Source organism: Hoplias malabaricus, chromosome 12, assembly GCF_029633855.1.
Source record: "Hoplias malabaricus isolate fHopMal1 chromosome 12, fHopMal1.hap1, whole genome shotgun sequence".
Classification (NCBI taxonomy): domain Eukaryota; kingdom Metazoa; phylum Chordata; class Actinopteri; order Characiformes; family Erythrinidae; genus Hoplias; species Hoplias malabaricus.
Window position 1 is genome coordinate 37,759,722 of NC_089811.1, and position 14,333 is coordinate 37,774,054.

Genomic DNA, 14,333 nt, shown 5'->3' on the forward strand with positions numbered 1-14,333 from the left:
TCTCTCTCTTTCTCTCTCTTTCACTCTTTTTCTCTCTCTCTCTCTCTCTCTCTCTTTCTCTCTCTCTCTCTCTCTCTCTTTCTCTCTCTCTCTCTCTCTCTCTCTCTCTCTCACACCACACCTTCCACTCTGTTCTCACATCTTGAAAGCATGTTAAAGGAATGAAAAATGGCACTAAGCCTCTCTCTCTGCTTTGATTTCCGTGTGTTGTCTAGTAGATACTCCCTGCCCTTTTTATTTTAAAATGTGAAATGGCTGCATCAAATGAATTGTTGACAATGGCTGTCTTTAACGGCTGAAGCTACGTTCCGAGCTTAATCACCCTCTTTGGGAAATAATTAGAGTTGAACGGTTTGAGTGAATGTGGCTAAATGAAAGGCCTTGAAGGGAAACAAGCACTTTTTAAACACAGCCACAGCTGTCTGCCCATGCTGAGCCGAAGCTGCCCTAAATCAGGAGTGTGAAACCCAGTCACATGCCACACTCAGTTTAATGATGTTATGGAATGAATAAATTTAAGCTTAGTTTTGTTTTATTGACTGTTACATTGCTGCCACACAGCTGATACCTCCCTATGATTCTACGCATTCTGTTGTGTTTTTAGGACTGTGATCTTAAGAGCTTTTGAACAGGAAATGTTTAATCTATAACTCATAGCTGTCACTGTTTACAACTTACAATCATAACTTAACAGAAAATAATTTTATTGACAGTAATAACTTTCACAGTGGTTTGGTGTCTGCTAAATCAGAAAAGATCAGTGAGTAATTACATTTAAGAGACTAGTTTAAGGCTAGCAGGCTAGCAAGAGGTTAGCTTACCAAGGCTAGCATAGGCTAGCTACCTATATTTATTTTGCCTCAGCGTGTTTCTGTAACCAATAATTAATACTTATTCATTATTTATTTAATATTTTGTAGACCATTAGCTTCATTGTTTTTACACTTTGTTATTTATTCAACAGAAGAATGCCACGTGCATCAACTATGACATCACAGGTGTCAGTTATTATTTGTATTGTTATACCTTCATGTTGCTGTTGACAAAAGAAGTTACATTAATGATAGTGTATGATGTGCTTCCTGTTAATTCCAAGAAATTCCCAAAGTTCCCAAAATTTCCATGGAAAGTTTACATTTTGGAATATTTCCAAAGTGGTGTGGCATGGTGACGGACCTGGAGGTTGTGGGTTCGAGTTCCTCCGGGTGAGGAGTGTGATGTGTTCTCCCTGTGTCTGCATGGGTTTCCTCCGGGTGACTGTCTGTGAGGAGTGTGGTGTGTTCTCTCTGTGTCTGCACGGGTTTCCTCTGGGTGACTGTCTGTGAGGAGTGTGGTGTGTTCTCCCTGTGTCTGCGTGGGTTTCCTCTGGGTGACTGTCTGTGAGGAGTGTGATGTGTTCTTCCTGTGTCTGCATGGGTTTCCTCTGGGTGCTCCGGTTTCCTCCTACGCTCTAAAAACACATGTTGGTAGGTGGATTGGAGTCTCAAAAGTGTCCATAGGTGTGAGTGTGTGAGTGAATGTGTGTTGCCCTGTGAAGGACTAGCGCCCCCTCCAGGGTGTGTTCCTGCCTTGCGCCCAGTGATTCCAGGTAGGCTCAAGACCCACCGCTGCCCTGAACTGAATAAGGGTTACAGACAATGAATGAAGATCCTGAGCTAAAGTTTCCATGGAAAGTTAGCAGTAATTTATTGGATATTTTCACTCCTTTGCAGCCCTACAGCAGATGCACATGAATATCTGGTTAACGACATGTATAAAGAATTAAACCTCCAGCATTGGTCTGTGGAGTCAAGGAAGAGTTGGAGAAGTTGACCACTAATGTCCACTAATGTTCTAGTGGTTAAATCATATCATAACCCCACAGAAGCTGGTCAACATCTAATCTAAAGACTTTCCAGAAGTGTAGAAGTGATTACTGCAGCAAAGAGGGACAAACTCTCTATTCACTGAAGTAGACTGACTTTCTTAATCCCTTTGGGAAATAGATATTGTGCTTTTAGCGGCACGGTGGCGCAGCAGGTAGGTGTCGCAGTCACACAGCTCCAGGGACCTGGAGGTTGTGGGTTCGATTCCCGCTCCGGGTGACTGTCTGTGAGGAGTGTGGTGTGTTCTCTCTGTGTCCGCGTGGGTTTCCTCCGGGTGACTGTCTGTGAGGAGTTGGAGTGTTCTCCCCGTGTCCGCGTGGGTTTCCTCCGGGTGCTCCGGTTTCCTCCCACAGTCCAAAAACACACGTTGGTAGGTGGATTGGCGACTCAAAAGTGTCCGTAGGTGTGAGTGTGTGAGTGAATGGTGTGTGTGTGTGTGTTGCCCTGTGATGGACTGGCGCCCCCTCCAGGGTGTGTTCCCGCCTTGCGCCCAATGATTCCAGGTAGGCTCTGGACCCACCGTGACCCTGAATTGGATAAGGGTTACAGATAATGAATGAATGAATGAATATTGTGCTTTTAACTGTTCTGTAGTAGTGAACACACAAAACACACTAGTGAGCAGGGTTTTTTAGCCACACACATTAAAAGCAATGAGCACACACACAATGGAACAGCAGGCTGCTAGCCATAGCACCCAGGGAGGAAGTTTGGGGAGTTAGGTGCCTTGGGCACTTCAGCTGTGGGTGGATTTTTCCTGCCTGCTCTGGAGATTGAACGGAAGGCCCTCTGGTCTTAAACTCTCCTCTCTAACCTTAAGGCCACGGCTGCCTCCAAATACCCTTTGGAGCTGGATAAGCTGGTGTCCACAAACCTTTGGCCATGTAGTGTGCATTAAATATGGATGCTGAATATGTCTATGCTGATTGACTACCATTAACAACATGGGAGAAAAATGAAATTAGGCTTGTTGGGTTTGTATAGTGGCCCCACTGCGGTCACTTTTTTTCGGAAGAGCTTCACCCTCCAGCCCCTGCAACATTTCACACAGCTTTAATGTCCAGAATACACTAAAGTACCCTTTTCTAGTTGCTTTTCATTTTCCACAGCAATAGGTGACTCATCTCACTCGAGGATTTGTTCTGTACACACACAAGCAAAACACAAACATACACACACACACACACACACACACACACACAAGTGCATAAACAAACAACCAAGCAACAAATATGGAGAAAGAGGGTCTTTAGAAGTATATTTTTCAATGGACACTTTGAGTCAAAGACGGGGGGAGAGTGGTGAAATGTGAAGCAAAATACATATGAACATATACAACATATAAAATATGTTCTATATTTCATTAATTAATATCTCCCTCTGGTCATTGATTCAACAGGTTGTTACAGGTAGTGTCACTGTCACACAGATCCAGGGTCACTGTCTGTGAGGAGTGTGGTGTGTTCTCCCTGTGTCTGCGTGGGTTTCCTCTGGGTGACTGTCTGTGAGGAGTGTGGTGTGTTCTCCCTGTGTCTGCGTGGGTTTCATCCGGGTGACTGTCTGTGAGGAGTGTGGTGTGTTCTCTCTGTGTCTGCGTGGGTTTCCTCCGGGTGACTGTCTGTGAGGAGTGTGGTGTGTTCTCTCTGTGTCTGCGTGGGTTTCCTCCGGGTGACTGTCTGTGAGGAGTGTGGTGTGTTCTCCCTGTGTCTGCGTGGGTTTCCTCCAGGTGACTGTCTGTGAGGAGTGTGGTGTGTTCTCCCTGTGTCTGTGTGGGTTTCCTCCGGGTGACTGTCTGTGGGGAGTGTGGTGTGTTCTCCCTGTGTCTGCGTGGGTTTCCTCCGGGTGACTGTCTGTGAGGAGTGTGGTGTGTTCTCCCTGTGTCTGCGTGGGTTTCCTCCGGGTGACTGTCTGTGAGGAGTGTGGTGTGTTCTCCCTGTGTCTGCGTGGGTTTCCTCCGGGTGCTCCGGTTTCCTCCCATGCTTCAAAAACACACGTTGGTAGGTGGATTGGAAACTCAAAAGTGTTCATAGGTTTGAGTGTGTGAGTGAATGTGTGAGTGTGTTTCGCCCTGTGAAGGACTGGCGCCCCCTCCAGGATGTGTTCCTGCCTTGTGCCCAGTGATTCTGGGTAGGCTCCAGACCCACCATGACCCAGAACTGGATAAGGGTTACAGACGATGAATACAGTATGAGTGATTTCTCACTGTGTTTTCAGAGTGCTCATGGGCGGCTCTGGGACTGGTACAGATTCAATGAGGATCGTGTGAGGCTGCTGTTGGAGAACTGGCGTAGGGACCGGTCTGAGCTGCTTCTCCGTGCTCTGGAACTGCTGGAGGAGGCCCGATTCCAACACAGAGAACAGCAGAATTTACAGAACAGCCGCACCCATCAGCAACACATCTGTGCTCAGCTTCGACACAAGGTATCAGACACACACACACACACACACAAACACAAACTGTCTGTTCCTCCCACAGTCCAAAAACATAGAGGTTAGGTGAATTAACTTCTTTAATAGCTGTCCTGGTTTGAGGGAATGTCCTGGGTGAACCCACTAGTGAAGTGTATCAATAAATAAATAAATAAATAAAAAAACTATGCTCAACATACACACAAATTACCAACTTTCACCAACAATACACAGCCGTCTGTAGCAAGCCTTGTGCACGCAGACCCAGTGAATTATTAACAGAATTAAGCAATACATTACATAATAAACTCCTCTAGCTCCTCAGTCAATCACAGGACACTGCCCACAGGTCTCTGTTACCTGAATATTTTGGGTTGATGGACTATTCTCAGTCCAGCAGCGACACTGGGGTGTTTTCACTGCAAAAAATAAAATCTAAGCAAGTAAAATTTACTTAAATTAGATTAGATTCAACTTTATTGTTATTACACATGTACAAGTACAAGGCAACAAAATATAGTTTAGCATCTAACCAGAGTGCAGTAAGCAGTGAGTGCAGAATGCACATATATAGAAGATATAGGTGTGAATATGGACAAATATACATGTGAATTATTATATATTATGAAATAAAAAAATATATAGTTTGGCGAGAAAGACATAATGGACTAGAAAAATGCTATAAAAATGATATACAGTGGATATATAAATTCAATAAACATGATATACAGATCACTAATTTACAGGTTGGGTTACCAAAGGAGGGTTGGATATGTTTACATTAATTGAATGTGCAGACTGTGTAACCCAATATAATATACAATTATGTACAGTGTAAAAATAGTTTACAGAGAATGTAGTGCAGTCAATGACCAGATTACGGATGAGTGTGTGTTATCGGTGGACAGAGTTCAGTAAGGAGACAGCTCTGGGGAAGAAGCTGTTTGTCAATCTACTTGTCCTGGTCTGGAGGCTCCTGAAGCGCCTGCCAGAAGGCAAGAGGACAAACAAACTGAGCAGGGTGTGAGGAATCTTTAAGAATGCTGCGGGCTCGACGCAGACAGCGTTTATTCTGTACGTCCTCAACTGATGGAAGTGAGATCCCTGTAATTTTCTGGACCGTATTCACCACTCGCTGTAGTGACTTAAGGTCAGCAACGGTGCAGTTCACAAACCAGACTGTGATACAACTGGACAGGATACTTTCAATCACACAGCGATAGAAGTTCACCAGAATGGCTGGAGACAGATGTTGTTTCTTTAGCGTCCTCAGAAAAAAGAGGCGCTGGTGAGCCTTCTTGACCAGGCTGGAAGTGTTGGAGGTCCAGGACAGGTCCTCCGATATGTGTGTTTCTAGTCTAGTCTAAATATCTAGTATTACTCATTCAGAAATTTTTTTAAGGTTATAATAAGATTGGGGCGGCACGGTGGCGCAGCAGGTAGGTGTCGCAGTCACACAGCTCCAAGGGCCTGGAGGTTGTGGGTTCGATTCCCGCTCCGGGTGACTGTCTGTGAGGAGTGTGGTGTGTTCTCTCTGTGTCTGCGTGGGTTTCCTCCAGGTGACTGTCTGTGAGGAGTGTGGTGTGTTCTCTCTGTGTCTGCGTGGGTTTCCTCCAGGTGACTGTCTGTGAGGAGTGTGGTGTGTTCTCTCTGTGTCTGCATGGGTTTCCTCCAGGTGACTCTCTGTGAGGAGTGTGGTGTGTTCTCCCTGTGTCTGCGTGGGTTTCCTCCAGGTGACTGTCTGTGAGGAGTGTGGTGTGTTCTCTCTGTGTCTGCGTGGGTTTCCTCCGGGTGACTGTCTGTGAGGAGTGTGGTGTGTTCTCTCTGTGTCTGCGTGGGTTTCCTCTGGGTGACTGTCTGTGAGGAGTGTGGTGTGTTCTCCCTGTGTCTGTGTGGGTTTCCTCCGTGTGCTCCGGTCTCCTCCTACAGTCCAAAAACACACGTTGATTGGTGGATTGGTGACTCAAAAGTGTCCGTAGGTGTGAGTGTGTGAGTGAATGTGTGTGTCTGTGTTGCCCTGTGAAGGACTGGCGCCCCCTCCAGGGTGTATTCCTGCCTTGCGCCCAATGATTCCAGGTAGGCTCTGGACCCACCGTGACCCTGAACTGGATAAACGGTTACAGATAATGAATGAATGAATATAATAAGATTACACAACTTATTTCTAACTTATTTTTACCTGTTTTAATTAATATTATCTACAGAAAGTGTCTTACTCCTTCAGCAGGAATGTTTGCTTAATTCGAAAAATAACATGAAATGATGCTTAAAAGAAGCAAACATTTCTGCCGATGGAATAAGACACTTTCTGTAGATAATATTAATTAAAACAGGTAAAAATAAGTTATAAATAAGTTGTATAATCTTATTATAACCTTATAGCAATTTCCGAATGAGTAACAGTAGATATTTAGACTAGATTTAAGTCAGCTTTACTGGCTCAGATTTCATTTTTTGCAGTGTTAAAACTTCAACTGCAGAGTTTTAGAGTCCGATTCTCTTGTATTCGCACGACAGGCACGACCTGAACCAAACTGGTGTGGAATCAATCTGACCAAACTGTTCTTCATTTTAAAAAAATAGTTTTTGTATCCGATTGCAATCGAATGAATCTTGAAAGCAGGCTCAGGGTCACACATTTACACCCAATTAACTACTAAAAATGTTCATTGTGCAGATGAAAGTGATTTCGTGCCTGTCTTCAATCATTCTGTGAAGAGTGGTGCTCATTTGTATGTTTGTTGTTGTTTTTATTCCATGCACAGTGTCTAATCCCTGATCTAATTTGGTTGAATGGTGGAAGATAAAAGAGAAGTGTGAGACTCCTGAGTAGATTAGTGATGGATGTAAACTGTAATGAACGGAGGCTGCTGTGGTGATGTGTTGATGGCTGGTGGAGTGATGCCAGTGTCTGCCGGTGTGGGGTGGGTTTGTGTGTGTGTTTGATGGGGCAGGTTGGCCACTCTCCTGCACTGTGGACAGATTGTGGAGAAGAAGGGCAGGCTTTATCAGGTCAAGACAGCACTCACAGCTCACCACAAGATAGATGTGCTGCTGCCACTATGTCAAGTCAAAGAAAAGCTCTTTGTCTCTCTCTCTCTCTCTCTCTCTCTCTCTCTCTCTCTCTCTCTCTCTCTCTCTCTCTGTCTTTCCAGCTGTCACATTTCCCCAGCAGCTCTTACTGTTCTCTTTCCAGCTAATCAACAGCCATTCATCTATTCATTATGAAAATACTGTCTTCTCTCTCTCTCTCTCTCTCTCAATCACTCACTCTCATTAATCAAGAAACAGCTGTGCTTACTCTGGCAGTCTATGGCTGTGTCATTGTTCTCAAACACACACCACACATATTACACATTCACATTTATGGTGAGAAGAGAACATGGTCCAGACACTTATGGGTTTTTACATTATTATTACTTTTTTGGCTTCCTATTTTAAGAGACTGTGATGTCCTCTGTGTCCTGTGTTCGTGGAGTGGGTAGGGGACAGACTGCATGATTATTTTTCTGTAAAATTATGCAGTCAAGCTTACCCTCTGTTTCTGTGTCTCGCAGCTGACTCATCTCACTTCTCAGAAGTGTGTAGCACCGGTGATATATTGTAAGATTCCAGGATCCTAGTAGAGCAAGTGCAAGTGTCCTGTGTGGGAGTTGGAGGCCTGGGATTATGTGGGATAAACTACACTGTGGGACAGACTAAGCCGTAGTAACACAGGCAAATCTCAAATGACACAAAGGAATCTCTGCACGCAGATTACTGTTCTACAACCTGATACCTAGGCCATGTTCAGTTGGAAATTCTCTGATATAAACAGGACTGCACACAGATAGTTTATTACTGTTAAACCGAATGGAGGTTATTTATTGAACACTGGGATATTTTAACATTGTGACCGTTTTATGGAAGTACTTATCCACTTAAGGCAGACAATTTGTAGAAATCTTCACTTTTTGGCTGTATTCACTTTTAGATTTTTATCAATTTTTTAAAAAGGTTTGTACTCACTTTGTATATTATTATTTGGACAAAGCAGCTTATAACCTGCATTGCCATTGGACACCAGAGGCATGTTTTCATTTCTTATTATATTTAATAAATTAAATGGATTTTGCAAATAATAAGATTTACAGACCTACTTTTTACGACCCCAATTCCAATGAAGTTGGGACGTTGTGTAAAACATAAATAAAAACAGAATACGATGATTTTCAAATCCTTTTCAACCTTTATTCAGTTGAGTACACTACAAAGACAAGATATTTAATGTTCAAACCGATAAACTTTATTGTTTTTTGCAAATATTTTTTTGAATTTGAGGCCTGCAACACGTTCCTAAAAGTTTACCACTATGTTACGTCACCTTTCCTTTTAACAACACTCAATAAGAGTTTGGGAACTGAGGACACCAATTGTTGAAGCTTTGTAGGTGGAATTCTTTCCCATTCTTGCTTGATGAATAACTTCAGTTGCTCAACAGACCAGGCCACATTTTTAATTTCCAATGTGAGACAGGTGTGGACTGCAGGCAGGCCATTCTAGAACCCGCACTATTTTACTACAAAGCCACGCTGTTGTAACACGTGCAGAATGTGGCTTGGCATGGTCTTGCTGAAATAACAGGGTCGTCCCTGAAAAAGACGTTGCTTGGATGGCAGCATATGTTGCTTCAAAACCTGTATGTACCTTTCAGCATTAATGGTGCCTTCACAGATGTGTAAGTTGCCCACGCCATGAGCACTAACACACCCCCGCACCATTAGAGATGCTGGCTTTTGAACTTTTTGCTGATAACAATCGAGACAGTCCTTTTCCTCTTTGGCTGGAAGACACAACGTCCATGATGGCCTTGCCGCTTACTCACAGAGATTTCTCCAGATTCTCTGAATCTTTTGATGATATTATGGGCTGTAGATGATGAAAACCCTAAATTCCTTGCAGTTGCACGTTGAGAAATTCCTTGCTTGTGAACGACTGATCCCTTCGGGGATGCCCTTTATCCCCATTGTAAAACTCACCTGTTCCCAATGAACCTGTTCCCCTCTTGAATGTTCCATACAGGTGCTTCCTCAACTTTCCCACTCTTGTGTTGCCCCTGTCCCAACTCTTTTGGAATGTGTTGCAGGCCTCAAATTCAAAATGAGTGAATATTTGCAAAAAAACAATATCCATTTATCCGTTATCCGTTTGAACATAAAATATCTTGTCTTTGTAGTGAATAAAGGTTGAAAAGAATTTGCAAATCATCATATTTCATATTTATTTATGTTTTACACAACGTCCCAACTTCATTGGAATTGGGGTTGTACGCAACCATTTAACATTTGGATGAATTTGTGTCCAAAACCTTGTCAGAAAGAAAGACCTCCTGCTTGTCAGAATCCTAAGAGTATACCCAGTGGAACACACACTTTTGACCACTTAAAGGACAAGAACAGGAGGGCACAGCAAGGAATAGACTTTTTCAACAGAGACACACACAACCCCCTCAGCTAGAATGGCCCGAGATGAAGTATGAAATCCTGTCTCTTCTTGTGCATGTCCTGCCCGACTGATTACATGAGGCTTAATGGGAAAATTGTGTGAAATAGATGCTATTAAATGAAGAGCTCTTTTATATGTCCCAGGCCCTCTGTCTGTGATAGGGTCCCGAAAAAGCTTCAGCTGTAGACAGACGTAGTAACGGTGACACATCATTCCAAGATGGCAGAGAGATGGAGGTAAACTGCTCCTGTGGGCTCTATCTTCCAGATGGGACTATGTTTTACTACGCCTGTATTATGTACCATTAATCTTGAAAGCATTGTAAAGTGTACCATCAATCATTATGATTTGAGAGTGTGGATCCCAGCCTCCCATACAGCTTTTAAGTGAGGCTGAAGTGGATGAAGCTGTGGGGGACCATCTGCTGTAATTGGGGCATCTGCATCTTCTTCTAACAATATGGCGGTGGCTCCTCTTGCAAATAATACAAATAATACGTGTCTGCCTCAGACTGGCACATTGTCAAACTCAAATGGCTCTCAAATTATTTCTGAATTCTTTGAAACCTATGATTTAAATGCATTTCTTGGGCTGTCTTCAGAAGTTGATCACTAATGTCCACAAATGTTCTAGTGGCTAAATCATAAAATAACCCCACAGAAGCTGGCCAACACCTAGTCTAAAGACTTTCCATTCATTCATTCATTGTCTGTAACCCTTACCCAGTTCAGGGCAGCGGTGGGTCCAGAGACTACCCAGAATCACTGGGCACAAGGCGGGAATACACCCTGGAGGGGGCGCCAGTGCTTCACAGGGCAACACACACACAGTCACTCACACACTCACACCTACGGACACTTTTGAGTCTCCAGTCCACCTACCAACGTGTGTTTTTGCAGTGTGGGAGGAAACCGGAGCACCTGGAGGAAACCCATGCAGACGCAGGGAGAACACACCACACTCCTCACAGACAGTCGCCCGGAGGAAACCCATGCAGACACAGGGAGAACACACCACACTCCTCACAGACAGTCACCCAGAGGAAACCCATGCAGACTCGGGGAGAACACACCACACTCCTCACAGACAGTCACCTGGAGGAAAGCCACGCAGACACAGGGAGAACACACCACACTCCTCACAGACAGTCACCCAGAGGAAACCCACGCAGACACAGGAAGAACACACCACACTCCTCACAGACAGTCACCCGGAGGAAACCCATGCAGACACAGGGAGAACACACCACACTCCTCACAAACAGTCACCCAGAGGAAACCCACGCAGACACAGGGAGAACACACTACACTCCTCACAGACAGTCACCCGGAGGAAACCCACGCAGACACAGGGAGAACACACCACACTCCTCACAGACAGTCACCCGGAGGAAACCCACGCAGACACAGGGAGAACACACTACACTCCTCACAGACAGTCACCCGGAGGAAACCCACGCAGACACAGGGAGAACACACCACACTCCTCACAGACAGTCACCTGGAGGAAAGCCACGCAGACACAGGGAGAACACACCACACTCCTCACAGACAGTCACCCAGAGGAAACCCACGCAGACACAGGGAGAACACACTACACCCCTCACAGACAGTCACCCGGAGGAAACCCACGCAGACACAGGGAGAACACACCACACTCCTCACAGACAGTCACCTGGAGGAAAGCCACGCAGACACAGGGAGAACACACCACACTCCTCACAGACAGTCACCCGGAGGAAACCCACGCAGACACAGGGAGAACACACTACACTCCTCACAGACAGTCACCCGGAGGAAACCCACGCAGACACAGGGAGAACACACCACACTCCTCACAGACAGTCACCTGGAGGAAAGCCACGCAGACACAGGGAGAACACACCACACTCCTCACAGACAGTCACCCAGAGGAAACCCACGCAGACACAGGGAGAACACACTACACCCCTCACAGACAGTCACCCGGAGGAAACCCACGCAGACACAGGGAGAACACACCACACTCCTCACAGACAGTCACCCGGAGGAAACCCACGCAGACACAGGGAGAACACACCACACTCCTCACAGACAGTCACCCGGAGGAAACCCACGCAGACACAGAGAGAACACACCACACTCCTCACAGACAGTCACCCGGAGGAAACCCACACAGACACAGGGAGAACACACCACACTCCTCACAAACAGTCACCCGGAGCGGGACTTGAACCCACAACCTACAGGACCCTGGAGCTGTGACTGAGACACTACCTGCTGCTCCACCCTGCGGTCCTAAGACTTTCCAGAAGTGTAGAATTTGTTACTGCAGCAAAGAGGGATAAACTATCCATTAACACGAGTAAATTGTCTTTATTAGCCCTTTATTAGGAAATTTATATTTTGCTTTTAACCCATCACATAGCAGTGTGCTGGATAATTGTGGAATAAAAGTGACTGGCCAAATTTTGGTAAGCAGTGACCACTCCCACTATGGAAAGAAGTGGATGCCAATCATGCCTCCATAGCATGACGGAGCCATTACAGGCAAAAATGAAGTGTATGCTGCACTTCAAAACACACACACACACACACACATCTGGACCATTGCCAATTCCCAACCCTATTGATAGAAGCCTCTCCCATAGATTTAAATGCACATGTCACTTTAGTCAGTGTTCTACTGATTCTCTGGAGAGTTGAGAAGTCTTTATGCCTCAGGCTTCTGCCGTTTGTGCCCCAGTATTGACCCCTACTTCAAAGTAACTTAGATCTTTTCCTCTTGTTGATCTTTTTCCAAAATCAAAGTGATCTTGGATGGGTCAGTGTTTGTATTCATGCCAAAGAACCCAGTATGTAGTAGATGCTAATTGCTTAATTGTAGTGTCCACTAAACTTGTTTGAAATAATGGTAGCTGATCCAAACTTAGACTGGAAAAACAGCTGCCATGGTTTAATTATGTAATGCGAGGTAATGGTTTGTGATGATTAATCACAGGAATGTGATACCCGGTCACCCGGAGGAAACCCACGCAGACACAGGGAGAACAAACCACACTCCTCACAGACAGTCACCCGGAGGAAACCCACACAGACACAGGGAGAACACACCACACTCCTCACAGACAGTCACCCAGAGGAAACCCACGCAGACACAGGGAGAACAAACCACACTCCTCACAGACAGTCACCCGGAGGAAACCCACACAGGCACAGAGAGAACACACCACACTCCTCACAGACATCATTCTTTTGCATCTGCATGAATGGAGATATTTTCAAAAATGGTGTGGATCAATGTGTTTTTGAAAATGGAGGGAAGTCTACAGAAATATCTTCATTTTTTATCTGACCCCTGGGTCAGACACTCTAACTGGTGTTAAGAAATGTTGAGTGTTGTTGTAAAAAACCGTGAAGCTGGTGTTGTCATAGACCCCTCAGGGCCTTACCTATAGACTACTCTCGGTCCTGCATCACATAATATCCTTCTCTGTCACTCTCATAAACACACTGTGACTGAATGCTATACTGCGGAATATGACTTCATTTAGAAATTTAGACACTGATGTGTTTTCCTTCGCCCTTGTTTATTTTTCTTGTCACATCACCATGGTAACGGTGGCTCTTATTTGGTCCAGCTGTGCTGGCTGATGGAGGGATGATGAGCGCTAGTGTTTCAGCCATCAGTAAGCTGCCTAGAGACATTTCACTATTCAAATGTTGTTTTGAACAGATGATCTTTTGTTTTTTCAAAGACATAGAGCAATGTTCATGTATTCTGATTGTGTGGCCTTAAATAAACTGTCTGTGGGCAAAACTAACTTACTACACAGTACATTGTACAATGTGGATGACATAGGAAAGACATATATATCAAAACCTCATATGTATATTCATCCAGATGTTCATTCATTCATTCATTGTGTGTAACCCTTATCCAGTTCAGGGCGGCGGTGGATCCGGAGCCTACCCGGAATCACTGGGCGCAATGCAGGAACACACCCTGGAGGGGGCACCAGTCCTTCACAGGGTGACACACACTCACACATTCACTCACACGCTCACACCTACAGACACTTTGGAGTCTTCAATCCACCTACCAACATGTGTTTTTGGAGCGTGGGAGGAAACCGGAGCACCCGGAGGAAACCCACGCAGACACAGGGAGAACACACCACACTCCTCACAGACAGTCACCCGGAGTAAACCCACGCAGACACAGGGAGAACACACCACACTCCTCACAGACAGTCACCCGGAGGAAACCCACGCAGACACAGGGAGAACACACCACACTCCTCACAGACAGTCACCCGGAGGAAACCCACGAAGACACAGAGAGAACACACCACACTCCTCACAGACATAAGTGGATGCAGTTAATTGACATTTGCACTAATTAGGGACAGAGAATGCAGCAGGCACAGCCGTCCTGTAGCAATGAAGTAATGCTAAGTTAGTGATCTATTATCAGCTTTAAAAGTTTAATTTATCAGTGGTTAAAATGACTGCTTCTGTAGCACAGTTGGATAAACCTAACACTGCTGCCCTCCACACAAAAAGAGTAGGAGTCATTTCTCAGCTCATTTCCCAA

The 14,333-nt window shown here is 45.1% G+C and overlaps 1 protein-coding gene across 4 annotated transcripts in view; it reads left to right on the forward strand.

Annotated features, from left to right (window-relative positions):
• Positions 1-14,333, forward strand: part of LOC136664072 (coiled-coil domain-containing protein 148-like) — a 115,750-nt gene that overhangs the window by 61,862 nt on the left and 39,555 nt on the right. For all 4 annotated transcript variants that reach the window (XM_066641104.1, XM_066641106.1, XM_066641108.1 and 1 more), the window contains one exon: positions 4,080-4,286. In XM_066641104.1, the coding sequence (XP_066497201.1) occupies positions 4,080-4,286 (207 nt within the window). The remainder of the gene's footprint in view (positions 1-4,079; positions 4,287-14,333) is intronic.